This window comes from Nerophis lumbriciformis, linkage group LG04 (genome assembly GCF_033978685.3).
Source record: "Nerophis lumbriciformis linkage group LG04, RoL_Nlum_v2.1, whole genome shotgun sequence".
In the NCBI taxonomy this organism is placed as follows: Eukaryota; Metazoa; Chordata; class Actinopteri; order Syngnathiformes; family Syngnathidae; genus Nerophis; species Nerophis lumbriciformis.
In genome coordinates, this window is record NC_084551.2 from 57,880,001 (window position 1) to 57,903,992 (window position 23,992).

General features: G+C 41.2%; 1 protein-coding gene across 1 annotated transcript; it reads right to left on the bottom strand.

Moving 5' to 3' along the window:
* Window positions 1–1,449: 1,449 nt before the first annotated feature.
* On the bottom strand, window positions 1,450–23,722 carry rbm42 (RNA binding motif protein 42). The gene is made up of 12 exons (XM_061958322.2): window positions 23,481–23,722; window positions 19,971–20,027; window positions 15,540–15,660; window positions 12,195–12,261; window positions 12,058–12,129; window positions 11,850–12,004; window positions 11,624–11,794; window positions 10,664–10,795; window positions 9,508–9,631; window positions 8,191–8,288; window positions 4,929–5,025; window positions 1,450–2,039 (listed from the first exon to the last, which is right to left on the bottom strand). The coding sequence occupies exons 2-12, from the start codon at window positions 20,024–20,026 to the stop codon at window positions 1,927–1,929; spliced, it is 1,206 nt and encodes a 401-aa protein (XP_061814306.1). The 5' UTR covers window position 20,027; window positions 23,481–23,722; the 3' UTR covers window positions 1,450–1,926.
* Between the last annotated feature and the right edge of the window lie 270 nt (window positions 23,723–23,992).

The following is a 23,992-nucleotide window of genomic DNA, read 5'->3' on the forward strand; positions in this document are numbered from 1 at the left end:
CATCCCCACCATTCACGGTGTTGACAGTGCACTGTTTCCCCCTCCTGAGGTGGCGGATAGTGGTCCAGAATCGCTTTGAAGCCATTTTCCATGGCTTCCCCGAACCCATGTCCGAGTTTTTGCCCTCACCAACACCAGCGGGTTCTGGGATTACCGCCACGACAGGCACCAACCACCTTGCGGCAACAGCTCCGATCGGCCGCCTCGACAATAGAGGTGTTGGAACATGGTCCACTCGGACTCATTGTCCAGCGCCTCCCTCGTGACATGTTCAAAGTTCTTTTGGATGTGGGAAATGAAACTCTCTAACAGGAAACTATGGTAGACGTTCCCAGCAGACCCTCACAATGCGTTTGGGCCTGCCAGGTCTGTCCGGTATCCTCCCCCACCATCGGAGTCAACTCACCACCAGGTGGTGATCGGTAGGAATCTCCGCCCCTCTCTTCACTCGAGTGGCCAAAACATGAGGCCGCAAATCCGATGACACAACTACAAAGTTGATTATGGAACTGTGGCCTAGGGTGTTCTGGTGCCTAGTGCACATATGGACAGCTTTATGTTTGAACATGGTGTTTGTTTTGGACAATCTGTGACGGGCACAAAAGTCCAATATCAAAACACTCAGGTTCAGATCCGGGCGGACATTCTTCCCAATGACGCCTCTCCTCGTTTCACTGTCGTTACCAACATGAGCGTTGAAGTCACCCAGCAGAACAAGGAAATCAGGGAATCCAAAAAGGGTTAGTAAACACTAACAACAGTCGGGACCCGTCGTCCCACCCGAAGGCGGAGGGAAGCCACTCTCTCGTCCACTGGGTTAAGTCCAACGTGCAGGCTTTGAACCGGGGGGCAACAAGAATTGCCACACCGGCCTGTTTCCTCTCACTGCGTGCAACGCCAGAGTGGAAGAGAGTCCAGCCCCTCTCCAGAGAACTGCTTCCAGAGCCCTTGCTGTGCTTGGAAGTGAGTCCGACTATGTCTAGTTGGAACTTCTCTACCTCATGCACCAGCTCAGGCTCCACCAGCTCAGGCTCCACCACCCCCCCTCGTTGGGGGTGTAGCTTATGTAGCCGAGGATCGGATCGGCAAGTGCCCTGCCTTTGGCTGCCACCCAGCTCACACTGACCGCTCCCACATTGCCTCTTCCAGCTGTGCCCATGGGGACAGGCCCGGCCACCAAGTGCTCGCCATCGAGCCCCACCTCCGGACCTGGCTCCAGAGGGGGGCCCCGGTGACTCGCCTCCGGGTGAGGAAAATCAGAGTCCTTGTTTTTTCTTTTTCATAAAAGGTCTTTGAGCTGCTCTTTTTCTGATCCCTCACCTAGGACCTGTTTGTCTTGGGAGAAGCCCCTGGAAAACATAGCTCCTAGGACCATTGGAACTCGCTAACTCCTCTACCACTATAAGGTGTCAGCTCAGAAAGGACCAGATAAAAAAAGTCATCAAGAAATCAAGAAAAGAATGCAGTTTATTAAAAAATGTTGATCCATGTAGCAGTTATGTGATCCATGTAGTACTTATGTGATCCATGTAGTACTTATGTGATCCATGTAGGACTTATGTGATCCATGTAGTACTTATGTGTGGGAGACTATGTTGATCCATGTAATACTTACAGTATGTGTGGGAGACTATGTTGAACCATGTACCGGTAGTACTTATGTGATCCATGTAGTACTTATGTTATCCATGTAGGACGTATGTGATCCATGTAGTACTTATGTGTGGGAGACTATGTTGATCCATGTAGTACTTATGTGATCCATGTAGTACTTACGTGATCCATGTAGTACTTATGAGTGGGAGACTATGTTGATCCATGTAGTACTTATGTGATCCATGTAGTACTTATGTGTGGGAGACTATGTTGATCCATGTAGTACTTATGTGATCCATGTAGTACTTAGTAGTACTTATGTGTGGGAGACTATCGCAGTCCCAGCTTCTTCTTCTCCCTCTGCTTCTTGCGTACAACCTCCATGTTACGATCTCTCCACATGCTCTTCCTCAGCTTAATGGGCCGGCTGCCGACGTACTTGCCTGCACACACACACACATTTAACACACACATTTAACACGAACACACACACACAAATCTTGCACTAAAGTACCACACACTAGGGATGGGGATCAAGAATGGATCAGAGAACTGATGGAGAAGTGAAAGTTTAAAAGGGAACTGCACTTGTTTGGAATGTTGCCTATCATTCATAATTATTATGGAAGACAAGAACAAACCTTTTTATTTTTTATGCATTCTGAACAGTAAATAAATGCAATCAAAAGTCAGCTAACAATGGAGCCAATGTATGGAGCCCTTTAAAAAACATGTGAACACCTCCATTAAGGTTTTATATACATGATGTAAGTATATATTTCATGTACTAACATTCATAATAACATGTAATATATACATGATGTAAGTATATATGTCATGTAGTAACATTCATAATAACATGCAATATATACATGATGTAAGTATATATGTCATGTAGTAACATTCATAATAACATGTAATATATACATGATGTAAGTATACATATATATATATATATATATATATATATATATATATATATATATATATATATATATATATATATATATATATATATATATATATATATATATACATATATATATATGTGTGTGTATAGTAGTAGCTTGGGCTGTCAAACGATTCAAATATTTGATCGCGATAATCGCATTTTGTTCATAGTTAACTCAAAATGAATGGTGACTAATCAGATATATATAATTTTTCATCTATAATAAGTGTACCCTAGACGAATAATGTTTATGTTTTAACACCATGAACGGACAATTAATCTGTTTTAAATAAGTTTGTTTTAAACATTATGCTTTTCTAAACAGCTCCACAAAAAAAGAACAAACATGATTTGATGACAGTAAAACATGTTCACTGTGTGTTGGTGTCTTGCCAGATGTTGTATTTTGTAGGAATAGAGCATTTGTATTCCTGCTGTAGGAGCACTTGCATTCAGAGGAGGAGATACACTTCCATGTTTAGGTAACAGTTTCACGCATGAAAAACACAAAATGTGAATTGTTATGATCATGTTATCATTGTCGAAGATGTGTGGTAATAGCCATCCACCCAATCTCTACTGATTGTCCCTTCTGGGGAGATGGGGGGCTGGAGCCTATCCCAGCCTGAATAAATGCTTGTGATATTCTGTACATGACATGTTGTACAAGTTAATAGTCTTCATATTGCTGCATGACAATGTTTTAACATTCTCTATTAATGAATAAAATGTCATATTCAGCCTGCGAATCATTCTGTAGTTGAGGACTCCACCAGAACATGTTCTAAAATAATTTACACAATAACAGTAACACCGCATTCACCGCTAATTCTCACACTTGCCAACCCTTCTGGGAGACTCTCAAATTTCAGTACCCCTCCCAATAATCGTCACGTCCGCTTTTCACCCAGTCCAGCGAATGCTGGCCCAGTCACATAATATGTGCGGCTTCAGCATGCACACACACGTGAATGCCAAGCATACTTGGCCAACAGCGATACAGATCACACTGACGGTGCTTGTATAAATAACTTTAACACTGTTACAAATATGCGCCACACTGTGAATCCACACCAAACAAGAATGACAAACACATTTTGGGAGAACATCCGCACCGTAACACAACATAAACACAACAGAACAAATACCCAGAATCCCATGCAGCCCTAACTCTTCCGGGCTGCAATATACACCCCCCCCCCAACCCCGCCCGCCTCAACCGAAGCACGGAGGGGGGGGGGGGGGGAATTTGGTGGTAGCGGGGGGTGTACATTGCAGCCCGGAAGAGTTAGGGCTGCATGGGATTCTGGGTATTTGTTCTGTTGTGTTTATGTTGTGTTTATGTTGTGTTACGGTGCGGATGCTCTCCCAAAATGTGTTTGTCATTTTTGTTTGGTGTGGATTCACAGTGTGGCGCATATTTCTAACAGTGTTAAAGTTATTCATACGGGCACCGTCAGTGTAACCTGTATGGCTGTTGGCCAAGTATGCATTGCATTTACGTGTGTGTGCGTACTGAAGTCGCACATATTTTGTGATCGGCCGGCACGTTGTTGGAATGGATGAAAAGCAGACGTGACGACAGCTCGTAGTCGACGTTAAAGCAGTGCCTTTAAAGCACGCCCCCAAGACTGTGGTCCGGGTGGACTACGAGGTATAATGACTGATGAACACCTTGGTTGTATAATGAAGGTTGCCTCAGCTCAAAGCCTGAGCCCCGACATCAATGAACCAAGAAAATATGTCAGGTATCTGGCTTGGGCACATCAGATTAGATCAGTGTGTTGCAAACTGAGCAGTTTAAAGTCCTGAATGGTTGGTTTATTCATTGTTATTTTATTTTCAAATTTATTAGCCTGTGGAAAAAGTTAATGTTGATATTTACCTCAGAAGGCTGCAAATAGAAAAGAGGCATTCAATTTTTATTTAAATTGTATTTGATATGCCATTGATATTTTTAAATTATTATTATTATTATTTGAAACTGGATTTTGCATGTCACTATATATTCAATGCAAAACTTGTTTGGGTCCCTATTAAAAGGTTAATTTGTTCAATCTTGGCCCACGGCTTTGTTCAGTTTTACATTTTGGCCCACTCTGTATTTGAGTTTGACACCCCTGGTCTACATGAACAACATGGACACATAGGAAGTGATCATGGCGCGGCTATAAATAGTGTGTCTGTTAGCACTTATAATAACAACATGACTATCAGTACTTGTTCATACTCAAGTTCAATGTTATTTATTGGATTTGATGGGTATTTCCTATTTAGAATGCATGAAAAGCTGCTGGTAATGATTGTGAACCACAGGCAACATTCCACTTCCCCTTCAAGTAGAAGTGAAAGTGAAATAGGAAAAGTAGAAAAGTCTGACCGTTCATCTCCCGCATCGCTCGCACGTAATCGTTTGGATCTTTGAAGCTGACAAAGCCGTAGCCTTTGGTCTTTCCTGTGCGCTTGTCTCTCACCACCTGAAACAATGTCATCAATACATTGATTGATTATTGCCACTTCCTGCTGCCCGCCTCCAACTCCTCACTGACACTTGGCAACACCCTCATGTGACGCTCATGTGGCGCTCATGTGACGCTCATGTGACGCTCATGTGACTGTCATGTGACTGTCATGTGACAGGGGTGTGACGCTCATGTGACTGTCATGTGACGCTCATGTGACAGTCATGTGACAGTCATGTGACGCTCATGTGATTGTCATGTGACAGTCTTGTGACAGGGGTGTGACGCTCATGTGACGCTCATGTGACAGTCATGTGACAGTCATGTGACGGTCATGTGACGCTCATGTGACTGTCATGTGACAGTCATGTGACAGTCTTGTGAGGGGGGTGTGACGCTCAGGTGGCGCTTATGTGACTATCATGTGACGCTAATGTGACTGTCTTTTGACGGGGGTGTGACGCTCATGTGACAGTCATGTGACGCTCATGTGACGCTCATGTGACTGTCTTGTGACTGTCATGTGGCACTCATGTGACTGTCATGTGACAGGGGTGTGACGCTCATGTGACTGTCATGTGACGCTCATGTGACAGTCATGTGACAGTCATGTGACGCTCATGTGACTGTCATGTGACAGTCTTGTGACAGGGGTGTGACGCTCATGTGACTGTCATGTGACGCTCATGTGACTGTCATGTGACAGTCATGTGACAGTCATGTGACAGTCATGTGACAGTCTTGTGAGGGGGGTGTGACGCTCAGGTGGCGCTTATGTGACTGTCATGTGACGCTAATGTGACTGTCTTGTGGCGGGGTGTGACGCTCATGTGGTGCTCATTTGACGGTCATGTGACACTCATGTTACGCTCATGTGACGCTCATGCGACTGTCTTGTGACAAGGGTGTGACGCTCATGTGACAGGCATGTGACGCTCATGTGACGCTCATGTGACGGGGGTGTGACGCTCATGTGGCACTCATGTGACTGTCATGTGACAGTCTTGTGGCGGGGTGTGACGCTCATGTGGTGCTCATTTGACGGTCATGTGACGCTCATGTGACGCTCATGTGACGCTCATGTGACGCTCATGTGACTATCATGTGACAGTCTTGTGGCGGGGTGTGACGCTCATGTGGTGCTCATTTGACGGTCATGTGACGCTCATGTGGCACTCATGTGACTATCATGTGACAGTCTTGTGGCGGGGTGTGACGCTCATGTGGTGCTCATTTGACGGTCATGTGACGGTCATGTGGCACTCATGTGACTATCATGTGACAGTCTTGTGGCGGGGTGTGACGCTCATGTGGTGCTCATTTGACGGTCATGTGACGGTCATGTGGCACTCATGTGACTGTCATGTGACTGTCTTGTGGCGGGGTGTGACGCTCATGTGGTGCTCATGTGGTGCTCATTTGACGGTCATGTGACGCTCATGTGGCACTCATGTGACAGTCATGTGACAGTCTTGTGACTGTCATGTGACAGTCTTGTGATGGGGGTGTGACGCTCATGTGGCGCTCATGTGACAGGCAAGTGACGCTCATGTGACTGTCATGTGACAGTCTTGTGACGGGGTGTGACGCTCATGTGACTGTCATGTGACAGTCTTGTGACGGGGTGTGACGCTCCTGTGGCACTCATGTGACAGTCATGTAACGATGTTGTGACGGGTGTGTGACAGTCATGTGACGGTCATGTGACGGTCATGTGACGCTCATGTGACTGTCTTGTGACGCTCATGTGACTGTCTTGTGACGCTCATGTGACTGTCTTGTGACGGGGGTGTGACGCTCATGTGGCACTCATGTGACTGTCATGTGACAGTCTTGTGGCGGGGTGTGACGCTCATGTGGTGCTCATTTGACGGTCATGTGACGCTCATGTGACAGGCAAGTGACGCTCATGTGACTGTCATGTGACAGTCTTGTGACGGGGTGTGACGCTCATGTGGCACTCATGTGACTGTCATGTGACAGTCATGTAACGATGTTGTGACGGGTGTGTGACAGTCATGTGACTGTCATGTGACAGTCTTGTGACGGGGGTGTGACGCTCATGTGGCACTCATGTGACTGTCATGTGACGCTCATGTGGCTGTCATGTGACGCTCATGTGACTGTCATGTAACAGTCTTGTGACAGGGGTGTGACGCTCATGTGGCACTCATGTGACTGCCATGTGACAGTCATGTGACATTCATGTGGCTGTCATGTGACGCTCATGTGACAGTCTTGTGACGGGGGTGTGACGCTCATGTGGCACTCATGTGACTGTCATGTGACAGTCTTGTGACGGTGTGTGACAGTCATGTGACAGTCATGTAACGATGTTGTGACGGGTGTGTGACAGTCATGTGACAGACGTGTGATGTGATATTACGGTCATGTGACAAATGTGTGACAGTCATGTGACAGTCATGTAATGATGTTGTGACTGTCATGTGACGCTCATGTGACTGTCATATGACAGTTCTGTGACGGGGTTGTGACGCTCATGTGGCAGTCATGTGACTGTCATGTGACGGGTGTGTGACAGTCATGTGACAGACGTGTGATGTGATATTACGGTCATGTGACAAATGTGTGACAGTCATGTAACGATGTTGTGACTGTCATGTGACGCTCATGTGACTGTCATGTGACAGTCTTGTGACGGGTGTGTGACAGTCATGTGACAGATGTGCGATGTGATAATACGGTCATGTGACAGTCTTGTGACGGGTGTGTGACAGTCATGTGACAGATGTGTGATGTGATATTACGGTCATGTGACCGTCATGTGACGGGCGTATAACAATGATGTGACGGGCGTGTAATGTGATATTACGTTACGATATTATGTGATGTGTGTTTATGTGTGTTATTATATCTGGTCATCAACATGATGGATGGCACAATGTCAACATAAACATGAGGTTAGGAGTAAGATGTGTCTTGTCATCAACATGATGGATGGCACTATGTCAACATAAACATGAGGTTAGGAGTAAGATGTGTCTTGTCATCAACATGATGGATGACACAATGTCAACACAAACATGAGGTTAGGAGTAAGATGTGTCTTGTCATCAACATGATGGATGGATGGCACAATGTCAACATAAACATGAGGTTAGGAGTAAGATGTGTCTTGTCATCAACATGATGGATGACACAATGTCAACACAAACCCACCTTGGCTTTGAGGAACGATGGATACCTGCTGAAAGCTCTGGCCAGGATGTCGTCATTGACCTCGTTACCAAGATCCCCGCAGAAGATACGGAAATCATCTGCAATGCAGACATGCAATGACGATACAGATATCAATATATATGACCATAGACTTATCAATATATATGACCATAGACTTATCAATATATATGACCATAGACTTATCAATATATATGACCATAGACTTATCAATATATATGACCATAGACTTATCAATATATATGACCATAGACTTATCAATATATATGACCATAGACATATCAATATATATGACCATAGACTTATCAATATATATGACCATAGACTTATCAATATATATGACCATAGACTTATCAATATATTTGACAATAGACATATCAATATGTATGACCATAGACATATCAATATATATGACCATAGACTTATCAATATATATGACCATAGACATATCAATATATATGACCATAGACTTATCAATATATTTGACCATAGACATGTCATCCATATCAATAAGAAATGTGTTTTGGTGGGAAGAATAAAGCATGGTTGGTTGCATGAACAAAACAGGAAGTGGTTAGTGAGCACACACACTAAACAGCCAATTATGGATCAGTATCAACTGTCACGCTGTTGATTCTCTGCAGCAAGTGAGGAGACAAATGCAGAGAGCAAAGAAATAGTGTACAAAAGTCACCTCTACTCTATTTAAAAAACTAAAAGGCTTCATTTTCAACTCAAGTCTGTTCCTTATTTGGATGTATGGAAACAAGAGGTAGGAACTCAAGTGCAGGACTGTATAACTACAACTAATAACATGTGGGACTTTATTTGCTCCAATAACATTTCATCAATTACTGCACAACAACTCATAATTACACACCAAATACATGTTACACAGAGCACCTGACTTCCTGCCACATCTGGTCCAATAACATTTCATTATTTACTACATAACAACTCATGTCCATAATGAATATGATATAAATCAATAATAAATGTTACACAGAGCACCTGACTTCCTGCCACATCTGGTCCAATAACATTTCATTATTTACTACATAACAACTCATGTCCATAATGAATATGATATAAATCAATAATAAATGTTACACAGAGCACCTGACTTCCAATAACAAATGACATACAAATATTCACATTGGTTCTATTTTTGGGTGATAAAAGCTATGATAACAACTTCCATGTTTGCCGTCATGTAACCATGGCAACAAGTAAGGTGACTTCTTCACAGTACAAGTAGAGTAAAGAGAAGGTAGTACTACTTCCTACTGACGCTCCTACCTGTCTCCCACTCCAACAGACTGGGGTCCTCCCAAGAGCTTCCTGCTGCTGTTCGAATGCACTTTCTGACCTTGTCAGACTTGGACTTGTTGGCCTTCTTCTCCTCACTGGAACTTTCCACAGGCTGCAGGAGCAACAACATCAATCATCCCATGCCGTATCACATCAATCATCCCATCTCCATTGATATCACCATCTTGTTCTTCTAGCAGACATGTTTGATGGAGCTCATGTATGCTAACAGCTAATCAGACTCAGCTCAACGTTATCAGCAGGATCGATACCTAAAAAGGTTTGATGGAGTGAAATGAGTCAATGGGAGTTATCAAAATCATATTCACTATCATCCCTCTGGAATAAACTATAAGTTGAAGTGTTTTGCTAGTAAGTTGAACCATGCCAACATTGTTACTGGATACTTTCAAATACACTTTGTTGATGTCTGATTGATATCCACATGGGACCAGGCAATACATGTCTGGTTGATACCCACATAGAAACAGCCGATACATGAATACATTGATATCTACATGGGACCAGGCAATACATGTCTGGTTGATATCCACATGGGAACAGCCGATACATATCTGGTTGATATCCACATGGGACCAGGCAATACATGTCTGGTTGATATCCACATGGGAACAGGCGATACATGTCTGATTGATATCCGCATGGGAACAGCCGATACATATCTGGTTGATATCCACATGAGACCAGGCGATACATGTCTGATTGATATCCACATGGGACCAGGCAATACATGTCTGTTTGATATCCACACGGGAACAGGCGATGCATGTCTGATTGATATCCACATGGGACCAGGCAATACATGTCTGTTTGATATCCACACGGGAACAGGCGATGCATGTCTGATTGATATCCACATGGGAACAGCCGATACATATCTGGTTGATATCCACATGGGAACAGGCGATACATATCTGGTTGATATCCACATGGGACCAGGCGATACATATCTGGTTGATATTCACATGGGAACAGGCGATACATGTCTGATTGATCCCTGCATGGGAACATGCGATACATGTCTGATTGATATCTTCATGGGAACAGGCGATACATGTCTGATTGATATCCGCAAGGGCACAGGGGATACATGTGTGATTGATATCATGAGTATGAAGACTACCTCTTTGCGTACTTCCCGCTCTGGCATGCTGGGTCCAATGACTGCAGTGTTGTCCTCACTCTCCCTCCTGTCCAGCAGACCTGCTGCCATCACTGCAGCCTGTTGCTCGGCAACACGAGCAGCCAGCTCCTCCTGACAACACACACACATCTTTACTACCAGGTCAAGGCACTGTTATTAGCTAGATAACTAGTCCTTACACGCTCGTTAGTGAACGGTAGTTGATACTGTTAGTAGCTAGATAACTAGTCGTTACACGCTTGTTAGAACGGTAGTTGACACTGTTAATAGCTAGATAACTAGTCGTTAAACGTTCATTAGCGAACGGTAGTTGACATTGTTAATAGCTAGCTAACTAGTCCTTACACGCTGGTTAGCAAGCGGTAGTTGACATTGTTAATAGCTAGCTAACTAGTCGTTACACGCTGGTTAGCAGGCAGTAGTTGACATTGTTAATAGCTAGCTAACTAGTCGTTACACGCTGGTTAGCAGGCGGTAGTTGACACTGTTAATAGCTAGCAAACTAGTCCTTACACGCTGGTTAGCAGGCGGTAGTTGACATTGTTAATAGTTAGCTAACTAGTCGTTACACGCTGGTTAGCAGGCGGTAGTTGACACTGTTAATAGCTAGCTAACTAGTCGTTACACGCTGGTTAGCAGGCGGTGGTTGACACTGTTAATAGCTAGCTAACTAGTCGTTACACGCTGGTTAGCAAGCGGTAGTTTACATTGTTAATAGCTAGCTAACTAGTCCTTACACGCTGGTTAGCAAGCGGTAGTTTACATTGTTAATAGCTAGCTAACTAGTCGTTACACGCTGGTTAGCAGGCGGTAGTTGACACTGTTAATAGCTAGCAAACTAGTAGTTAGCAAAGGCTAGTGTGCCTCGATGGTCAGGTGTTAGAGTACATGTGGAAGGAAATGGACAGTAGTGATGATGTCACAATTAACAGGTGCTACCATTCTGGCTTGCCGCTGAGCAAGGGCATCATTTTTGGGGGGTCCGACGGTGACGGGAGGGGCGGAGTAAACCGTGGGCGCAGCCTGGAAGATGGTCGCAGCCGACTTCATGGAAGGCGGGACTCCCGGTCTTGTGGGCGGGGCAGGGACCATGGCCATCATGTCGCTCACCTGGACACATGGTAGTCAGACCAAAGGGAAGGTTGCTAAGAAGTCACAGACTGACCACAGGTGCAGCAGTCATGTGCTGGACTGGCGAGGAGACACTGGGAGGGCTTTGGCCCTGCAGGGAAGGCGGCATCATCATGGGCGGGGGTGGAGGAGGCCGGGGCATGGGAGGAGCCACAGGAGGTGCACGCATGATGTGGATCCTCTGAGCACCTGTATCACAGCCAGTATCAGTTGGATGTCAGACGCCATGAACATGTCCTCACCTGGCCGCTGCAGGATGTGTGGAACGAAGGCCGGTCTCATCAATGGAGGAGGGGGGGTGCTCACTGGAGGGACTGGAGCCCACACACACAGTTAGTACATGATGTGGGAAAGTGAAAGTGAAAGATGAGAAGGTCACCTGCTGCAACAAAGGTGGTAGGTGGAGGTCCAACAAAAGCTGCCCTGGCATCAAGTGTCTGCTGAACCTGAAAGTGGGAATGACATGTGATTGTTGTTCAAGTCTACGCATGACTATTCTTTCCTACATGTCACTACAACATGACTATTCTTTCCTACATGTCACTACAACATGACTATTCTTTCCTACATGTCACTACAACATGACTGTTCTTTCCTACATGTCACTACAACATGACTATTCTTTCCTACATGTCACTACAACATGACTGTTCTTTCCTACATGTCACTACATGACTATTCTTTCCTACATGTCACTACAACATGACTATTCTTTCCTACATGTCACTACAACATGACTATTCTTTCCTACATGTCACTACAACACACAAGGAAGCTCTATATATATATATATATATATATATATATATATATATATATATATATATATATATATTTGTGTGTGTATATATATATATATATATATATATATATATATATATATATATATATATATATATATATGTCTTAATAAGGTTATCCAAAAAATAGTGCTCGATACCGTAGTAGAGCGCAATATATGTATGTGTGGGGAAAAAATCACAAGACTATTTCATCTCTACAGGCCTGTTTCATGAGGGGGGTACCCTCAATCGTCACGATTGAGGGTACCCCCCTCATGAAACAGGCCTGTAGAGATGAAATAGTCTTGTGATTTTTTCCCCACACATACATATATATATATATATATATATATATATATATATATATATATATATATATATATTTGTGTGTATATATATGCTGCTCAAAAAAATTAAAGGAACAGTTTTTTAATCAGGGTATGGCATGAATACAATTGCACTTTTCTGATAAGGTTTTGGTCAGGTACGTGGCAGAGGGGGCTGTTCATCAGTTTCAGCTGCATTGGTGTTGATGGAATTAACAACAGGTGCACTAGAGGGCCAACAACGAGATGGCCCCCAAAACAGGACTGCTTTTGCAGGTGGAGGCCATTTCAAGTTCCTCCCTCTTGATCTTTTTAACTGTTTTTCCACAAGTGTTGGCTTTAGCTCGAGTCATTATCACCACTGGGAGCATGAGGCCATTTCTTAACCCTCCTGAAGTTGTGCAGATTGTCCTACTCCTCCAGGATGGCACATCCATGCGTGCTGTTGCAAGAAGATGTGATGTGTCTCCCAGTACAATCTCCAGAGCATGAAGGAGATTCCAGGAGACAGGCAGTTAGTCTAGGAGAGCTGGACAGGGCCGGAGACGCTCCTCATCCCATCAGCAGGACCCATATCTGCTGCTTTGTGCAAGGAAGAACAGGTTGAATGACCTCCAGCAGGCTACTGGTGTGAATGTCTCTGCCCAAACAGACTTCACCAGGGTGGCCTCAGGGCACCACGTCCTGTAGTGTGCCCTGTGCTCACTGCTCACAACCGTGGAGCTCCATTGGCATTTGCCATAGAACACCAGAATTGGCAAGTCCGCCACTGACGCCCTGTGCTTTTCACAGATGAGAGCAGGTTGACCCTGAGCACCTGTGATAGACGTGAAAGGGTCTGGAGAAGCCAAGGAGAGCGCTATGCTGCCTGCAACATCATTCAGCATGACCCGTTCGCTGGTGGGTCAGTGATGGTCTGAGGAGGCATTTCCATGGAGGGACCAACAGACCTCTACAGGCTAGAGAACACCAGTCTGACTGCCATTAGGTATCGGGATGAAATCCTTGCACCCATGGTCAGACCCTACGCTGGTACAGTAGGTCCTGGGTTCCTCCTGGTCCACGACAATGCCCGGCCTCATGTGGCAAGAGTATGCAGACAGTATCTGGAGGATGAAGGAATTGACACAATTGAATGGCCCTCACCATCACCTGATCTAAACCCCATAGAACACCTCTGGGACATAATGTTGCTCCTCAGACTTTACAGGAGCTCACTGATGCCCTTAGACAGATCCGGGAGGACATCCCACAAGACAGCATCCGTGGTCTCATTAGGAGCATGCCGCCACGTTGTCAAGCATGCATACAAGCACGTGGGGGCCACACAAGATATTGACAAGAATTTTCAGTTGCAGAAATTGAATAAAGGCAAAATGGACGAGCCTGCCACATCATTTTTTCACTTTGATTTTTGCGGTGTCTATATACTGAGCCCTCTGTAGGCTGAAAACTTGTATTTCCATCAAAAGATGTGGCATCCTTTTGTTCCTGAGACACTGAACTGTCCATATCAGTGTAGATATCACACATTTTGTTTTTCACCATTGAAATCTGATGTGTTTTCAAAGTGTTCCTTTCATTTTTTTGAGCAATATATATATATATATATATATATATATATACACACACAGATCATATACCGGTATATATGATGTCATACTGACCACGCCCCCCTGTAGACACGCCCCCTCAGGTGTTTCCATCACAAATATGCCTACTAACAGTGTACAAGTACAAGTGGTTGTGTTGGGATTGTAATCATGCACATGGGATTGGATGTGTAAACATTTCACACAGGGCTAAATAATCAATAATCAATAATCAATCATAAATAATAGGCATGCAACACTGGTATAAATAGTTTGCTTTCAATAAAACCCTGACGTGTCACATTAGCAAACAAAACCTTGTCCAGTGTAGTTGTTTTTCTGGCAATGTCCGTGTCTATAAATAAAGTGCATCCCCCAGAATCCTCTGCCAGCAGGGTGGAGCTAAGTAGGAAGCGAACTCGTAGTAGATAACAATTGTGTTTGAACAACAAACATAGGTGAGAAAGTCTGCCTTTCATCACCAAGGTGGAAATGACCAAAATCAAAGTTGAAGGTGGGAAATAGCAGCCGGCCTCAATCCATCCACCCTTGTTTGCACCACCTGTCTGTCTGAAGGCAGTTTGTCATGATTCAAAGTTGACATGTCCACTGTGGAGGACACCGCTTGTCATAAAGTCAGAGTTGAAAGACACGTGTTTGTTGAGTCACACTGCTTGTTCACACCTCTAAATAGGTGTTGTCCTAACAATATGAGCGTTAACATTTTACACACTTGAACATTTCTCTTTTGTTTTGTGTGAGTTAAGTTTGTGTCAATGTTCACTAAACATTTTACATTTGTCTTTTGTTTTGGAAACATACCACAAAGTCATGGATTGAGTCCTACCTGTACGAAGTACACTACAATACTTGTCTATGACGCTGTGGCCATGCCTTTGGTTTCCATGGCGACAGTTTCTGTTTGTCATGTCAAGTAAAGCTTATCTTTGACTCCTGCCTCGTCAATAACACCCCAAATAGTCTGGAGGGCTCTCAGCGTGTCATAAAGACTTGTGTAACCTACCCGGCTGTAGGTGCCCGTGCCAATAATTGGTCGGATGACCGCCAAAGCCACGGGGAGCGCCTCCACCACGGCTCCACCTCCTGCATTTGGACCTGTTCCTCCAAGCACCTCCTGCTCAAACCTGCAGGCGTGGTCACTTCATTAGGAACATGCAGACATCACACTTCTTTCATTTGAAAAGGAGTAGGAAGAAGCACAGATTATTTAATTCTCCCCCTTTTCCTATCATAGCACTTCTTTCCCATTTCTTTGTAACACAACTGTGAATAAATACATGAATATAAGTCAACAAGTGTGAATAAATACATGAATATAAGTCAACAAGTGTGAATAAATACATGAATATAAGTCAACAAGTGTGAATAAATACATGAATATAAGTCAACAAGTGTGAATAAATACATGAATATAAGTCAACAAGTGTGAATAAATATATGAATATAAGTCAACAAGTGTGAATAAATACATGAATATAAGTCAACAAGTGTGAATAAATACATGAATATAAGTCAACAAGTGTGAATAAATACATAAATGTAAGTCAACAAGTGTGAATAAATACATGAATATAAGTCAACAAGTGTGAATTAATACATGAATATAAGTCAACAAGTGTGAATAAATACATGAATATAAGTCAACAAGTGTGAATAAATATATGAATATTAGTCAACAAGTGTGAATAAATACATGAATATAAGTCAACAAGTGTGAATAAATACATGAATATAAGTCAACAAGTGTGAATAAATACATGAATATAAGTCAACAAGTGTGAATAAATACATGAATATAAGTCAACAAGTGTGAATAAATATATGAATATAAGTCAACAAGTGTGAATAAATACATGAATATAAGTCAACAAGTGTGAATAAATACATGAATATAAGTCAACAAGTGTGAATAAATACATAAATGTAAGTCAACAAGTGTGAATAAATACATGAATATACGGTAAGTCAACAAGTGTGAATAAATACATGAATAAACAGGTAAAAGCCAGTAAATTAGAATATTTTGAAAAACTTGATTTATTTCAGTAATTGCATTCAAAAGGTGTAACTTGTACATTATATTTATTCATTGCACACAGACTGATGCATTCAAATGTTTATTTCATTTAATTTTGATGATTTGAAGTGGCAACAAATGAAAATCCAAAATTCCGTGTGTCACAAAATTAGAATATTGTGTAAGGCTAATACAAAAAAGGGATTTTTAGAAATGTTGGCCAACTGAAAAGTATGAAAATGAAAAATATGAGCATGTACAATACTCAATACTTGGTTGGAGCTCCTTTTGCCTCAATTACTGCGTTAATGCGGCGTGGCATGGAGTCGATGAGTTTTTGGCACTGCTCAGGTGTTATGAGAGCCCAGGTTGCTCTGATAGTGGCCTTCAACTCTTCTGCGTTTTTGGGTCTGGCATTCTGCATCTTCCTTTTCACAATACCCCACAGATTTTCTATGGGGCTAAGGTCAGGGGAGTTGGCGGGCCAATTTAGAACAGAAATACCATGGTCCGTAAACCAGGCACGGGTAGATTTTGCGCTGTGTGCAGGCGCCAAGTCCTGTTGGAACTTGAAATCTCCATCTCCATAGAGCAGGTCAGCAGCAGGAAGCATGAAGTGCTCTAAAACTTGCTGGTAGACGGCTGCGTTGACCCTGGATCTCAGGAAACAGAGTGGACCGACACCAGCAGATGACATGGCACCCCAAACCATCACTGATGGTGGAAACTTTACACTAGACTTCAGGCAACGTGGATCCTGTGCCTCTCCTGTCTTCCTCCAGACTCTGGGACCTCGATTTCCAAAGGAAATGCAAAATTTGCATGGTTGAGTGATGGTTTGGGGTGCCATGTCATCTGCTGGTGTCGGTCCACTCTGTTTCCTGAGATCCAGGGTCAACGCAGCCGTCTACCAGCAAGTTTTAGAGCACTTCATGCTTCCTGCTGCTGACCTGCTCTATGGAGATGGAGATTTCAAGTTCCAACAGGACTTGGCGCCTGCACACAGCGCAAAATCTACCCGTGCCTGGTTTACGGACCATGGTATTTCTGTTCTAAATTGGCCCGCCAACTCCCCTGACCTTAGCCCCATAGAAAATCTGTGGGGTATTGTGAAAAGGAAGATGCAGAATGCCAGACCCAAAAACGCAGAAGAGTTGAAGGCCACTATCAGAGCAACCTGGGCTCTCATAACACCTGAGCAGTGCCAGAAACTCATCGACTCCATGCCACGCCGCATTAACGCAGTAATTGAGGCAAAAGGAGCTCCAACCAAGTATTGAGTATTGTACATGCTCATATTTTTAATTTTCATACTTTTCAGTTGGCCAACATTTCTAAAAATCCCTTTTTTGTATTAGCCTTAAGTAATATTCTAATTTTGTGACACACGGAATTTTGGATTTTCATTTGTTGCCACTTCAAATCATCAAAATTAAATGAAATAAACATTTGAATGCATCAGTCTGTGTGCAATGAATAAATATAATGTACAAGTTACACCTTTTGAATGCAATTACTGAAATAAATCAAGTTTTTCAAAATATTCTAATTTACTGGCTTTTACCTGTAAGTCAACAAGTGTGAATAAATACATGAATATAAGTCAACAAGTGTGAATAAATATATGAATATAAGTCAACAAGTGTGAATAAATACATGAATATAAGTCAACAAGTGTGAATAAATACATGAATATTAGTCAACAAGTGTGAATAAATACATGAATATAAGTCAACAAGTGTGAATAAATACATGAATATAAGTCAACAAGTGTGAATAAATATATGAATATAAGTCAACAAGTGTGAATAAATACATGAATATTAGTCAACAAGTGTGAATAAATACATGAATATAAGTCAACAAGTGTGAATAAATACATGAATATAAGTCAACAAGTGTGAATAAATACATGAGTAAATAGATGATCATCCAAGTTGTGATGAATAATAAGGAGTACTTTAGAGGAGTACTCTACCACTGGGGTGAGTTTTTCCTTGCCCTTATGTGGGCTCTGTACCGAGGATGTCGTTGTGGCTTGTGCAGCCCTTTGAGACACTTGTGATTTAGGGCTATATAAATAAACATTGATTGATTGACTGATTGATTGATACTTTAAAGCAGTGGTCCCCAACCCACGGGGCCGCACAAGTAATTAAAAAAAAAAAAATATATATATATATATATATACAGTATTTTTTTAATTAAATCAACATAAAAAACACAAGATACACTTACAATTAGTGCACCAACCCAAAAACCTCCCTCCCCCATTTACACTCATTCACACAAAAGAGTTGTTTCTTTCTGTTATTTACAATATTAATAATATATACATACTATACAAATATAAAAAAGGTAAGCTTTTAGTAAAAAAATTGTATATAGAATTTTTTGTTTGTAATTGGTTTTTAATCTTCATTATTTACTTCAAGTTATTACAGTATGTCTCTATTTACATATTTATTTATTAGTTGTATTAATTTTGGCCAAAGGGGGCGCATTTCAATTTACTACACACACTTGTTATTTCATATGTTGACCAGAGGTAGAGCACTTTTAAAACCGACACAGTCAATGTGAAAAATCCCTCCTTTTTGGGACCACCCTCATGTTGACCAGCAGGGGTGCAATTGAGATCTCTATTTTTGGTTTTGTAATGTGCTTACGGCCGATGACAAAGGAGTCAGGGACCACAGATGACAAAGGAGTCAGGGACCACAGATGACAAAGGAGTCAGGGACCACAGATGACAAAGGAGTCAGGGACCACAGATGACAAAGGAGTCAGGGACCACAGATGACAAAGGAGTCAGGGACCACAGGTGACAAAGGAGTCAGGGACCACAGATGACAAAGGAGTCAGGGACCACAGATGACAAAGGAGTCAGGGACCACAGATGACAAAGGAGTCAGGGACCACAGATAGCAAAGGAGTCAGGGACCACAGATGGCCCCTGTGCCACACTTTGGGCAACCCAGCTGTAGAAGCTAAGTGTTAATGTCCACTATAGTCTTAGTAGCGTTCATCCTATGCTCACATAGTGTATTAGTTCATCCTATGCTCACATATGGCTTGTCTTACGTCAGCACAGGAAGTGGTCAAATCAGATGTTCACCTGGCAGGGATGAACAGGGAAGTCCTTCTTTAGCTGCCATCTTGTTTGATCATATATTGCTGCCTTTGCACCTGTCAATGTTTACTTTTCTATGCACATTAAATAAACTAAATATCTGACTTTGGAGCAATGTTCACAGACTCTAGTATTTGGCTCTCTATTAGGTACAATGTTATTGGAACCATGATTTATGTCATCACTTGTTCACACCTCCTCATATGGGAGATACTTTTCCTTCTTCATGTCTCAAGAAAGCTAGAAATACAAGAACACATAAAGTTAAGAAGGGTGGTACTCACAGAGCCATCTCGGCCTCCATCTCCTTCAGACGTTCTTCCCCGGACTTCATGGCCATGCTAGGACACACAAACCTTCATTATTCAGGTGTACAAAACACTCAACTTGTGCTGACTTGGAGACATTTATTTCGCACACCTGACGAGTATACACTTAGTCATTTGCAGTCTTTTTTAAATGTCAAAATATTATCAAATGTATATCATTTTCTTTCTTTCTTTAGTTTATTTGGAACATGAACACACTTACATCACACAATTTCATATAGAGCTGCAGCTATCCAATATTTAATAATCAAGTATTCTATCAAATATCCCCATCGATTAATCAAAAAAAATCTTATTTTTACTTTAAAAAAAAAGTTTTTAAATATTATTTTTTTGGTCCTGTGCAGCTTGTCAGACAATCATGTAGTAGAAGTAGATGGCCATACTGTATCTGCTGTACACATTGACTTTACAAAAGAGAAGTGGGGGATACTTCTCCTGTTGCCTTATTTCTATTTTGACTTTATTAAATGGATTTATATTATCATTTGGTGCAGCCGGGCCAGAGCAATATTTTTGCTTAATTAAGGTTTAATTTTCCATGTTAAGATGTGCCCTCAATTGTTGCGTTTGGCCTAATTGTCTTTTATTTCCTAAACGCCTGTTTTCATTATTGAAGGCTGACACACACAGCTGAAATGCGTACGTGGTTGATTGTGCCAATTTGTGTGTGCTAATCCAAACAGGTGCGCTCACAGCCCTATGTGCTGTGTGCTGTGTCCGCATAAACCAAGTTCATGTCTCTCGTGTGTTTTTGATGATTATTATACAGTGCCGTTTAAATGGTGTTTTCTCCACGCAAATCTGCTGAGCTGTTTTCAACCTGCCAACAATACATAAACAATGTAAAAAGACACACCACTTAATAATGGCGACAACAGTTTTACATTTCAAGAATGCAATACAGTTCATTGCATTCTTTGCATGCAAAATAGTCATCAGTGTTCATTTTGCCATCACAACATGTTTGAGATGAAAACACATATACTGTATATATATACAATTAGTTCAAAATGTATATTTCATTAGAAGGTTAAAGTAAAACTATATTCATAGTATCAAAAATAAAACAAGAACAGATCTCATTATATCAAACATAAAAAGTGGATTAGGTAGTCCACACGAACAAAAAGACATAATTGGGGTTAAAACAATGTCCATCCACACAAGTCTAGTTTCAAAAGTGTCTATGTCTACACACACACTTGCTGTTATGCACTTTTTGTCCAATCAGAAGCCTGAAAAAAGCAGCAATACCTGACTTGGCGCAGCATTACACCATTTATTTTGATATACTTTAGATGTACAATGACATGTACATTATCTTTAAAACCTGCCTCCCTGGTAGAGCCCTGGGAACATTATGTATAATAGACTGTATTTATGTTATTCACATGTGAATAATGCTGTATGATAGACTGAATTTGTATTATTCACATGTGAATAATGCTGTATAATAGACTGTATTTATATTATTCACATGTGAATAATGCTGTATAATAGACTGTATTTATATTATTCACATGTGAATAATGCTGTATAATAGACTGTATTTATATTATTCACATGTGAATAATGCTGTACAATAGACTGTATTTATATTATTCACATGTGAATAATGCTGTATAATAGACTGAATTTATATTATTCACATGTGAATAATGCTGTATAATAGACTGTATTTATATTATTCACATGTGAATAATGCTGTATAATAGACTGTATTTATATTATTCACATGTGAATAATGCTGTATAATAGACTGTATTTATATTATTCACATGTGAATAATGCTGTATAATAGACTGCATTTATATTATTCACATGTGAATAATGCTGTATAATAGACTGTATTTATATTATTCACATGTGAATAATGCTGTATAATAGACTGTATTTATATTATTCACATGTGAATAATGCTGTATAATAGACTGTATTTATATTATTCACATGTGAATAATACTGTATGATAGACTGAATTTATATTATTCACATGTGAATAATGCTGTATAATAGACTGTATTTATATTGTTCACATGTGAATAATGCTGTATAATAGACTGTATTTATGTTATTCACATGTGAATAATACTGTATAATAGACTGTATTTATGTTATTCACATGTGAATAATACTGTATAATAGACTGTATTTATGTTATTCACATGTGAATAATACTGTATAATAGACTGTATTTATATTATTCACATGTGAATAATGCTGTATAATAGACTATATTATTCACATGTGAATAATGCTGTATAATAGACTGTATTTATGTTATTGACATGTGAATAATGCTGTATAATAGACTGTATTTATGTTATTCACATGTAAAAATACCTAAGTGTTTATTGTCTATTGTGAGCGAACTGTGGTGCTGAATTTCCCCCAGGGATCAGTAAAGTACTTTCTATTCTATTCTATTCTATTATTAAAGAGTGAATGTGTTGCTGAAAGCCAACACTCATAGAATTATAACATGGTGATGTATTACATGTGCAGTCAAGTCTACATTATTTATAAAATCAGCACACATGCACTAACGAGCCAAGGAAACCATTTTGCATGTTTAGTGACAATAAATCAGATATGTAACCCTAGTGAGCAGTAGAGAATATGAAGACATTTTTGGCCCAGGACGTATTTTGCATTGTTCATTATTCATTTTTATATTGGGGACGGCGTGGCACTGTTGGGAGAGAAGCCGTGCCAGCAACCTGAGGGTTCCTGGTTCGATCCCCACCTTCTACCAACCTCGTCACATCTGTTGTGTCCTTGAGCAAGATACTTCACCCTTGCTCCTGATGGGTGGTGGTTAGGGCCTTGCATGGCAGCTCCTGCCATTAGTGTGTGAATGTGTGTGTGAATGGGTGAATGTGGAAATAGTGTCAAAGCGTTTTGGGTACCTTAAATGGTAGAAAAGCTATTACAAGTATAACCCATTTAACCGTTTCTTGATACTTTAAGTTGTATATTTTTTTTACATGAGATTCACAGTTCATTTTATCATCTTTTAATACTCCCAAAAATCGAGTTTATTTGACCCTTTCAATGTCTACTCTGTCTATTTGTATTTGTGTTATTTGTTTACCATGAATTGATGAACGTGGACCCCGACTTAAACAAGTTTATTGGGGTGTTACCATTTAGTGGTCAATTGTAGGGAATATGTACTGTACTGTGCAATCTACTAATAAAAGTTTCAATCAATCAATCAATCAATGTGTATAATGTTCTTTTCGGCACACAATCAGTCCATAAATAACTAAATGCCTACAAAATGTTGTGATTGTGTGTTTAACAGAAGAAGACAAATAACATGATTTCCATCCTTTCATTTCCTACCGCTTGTCCCTTTCATTGACTTTATTCCACAAACTGCTTTAAACATCCCACTTTGAGATAAAGCGTGTAATAAGGCAGGTTGCATGATGAAAGGTTGTAGTTATATTGACTTACCTTTGTGGAGAATTGTAACTATGAAGACCGCCTTAGCATTAGCATTAGCATGAGCGAACAATACGATCGTTGTCGCTCTCAGTAAAGTTAGTCACCAGGATATGTCTTCAAGTGCACAACATTGATCATGCGACAGGGCGTGAAAAAAAACAAGTATCAATAACAAAACGACAGATTCATTTACAAGCTTTTTCTTTTTTACATGAGCTTCCGGGTTGCCGTGGAGGTACTTCCGGTTTATACATGCTAGTATTTCCGGCTTCTACATGCTAGCTTTGTTACTGGACTGTTCCTTAAAACATCTCTCTTATATCATGTTGTTGCTCATTCACGCTTCCTCTTCTGGTCACTATTTGTACTGTTTAAAAAAAACTTACCATCACTTCAGGCCAAGATCAAACTGGATGTCGGCACGTGGCGGCCATGCTCAGCAACGTGCCTTGCCGGCGGCCATCTTAGTGGGGGCACTTTCACATGTATGTGTTATATGATCATATCACAATCAAAATCAC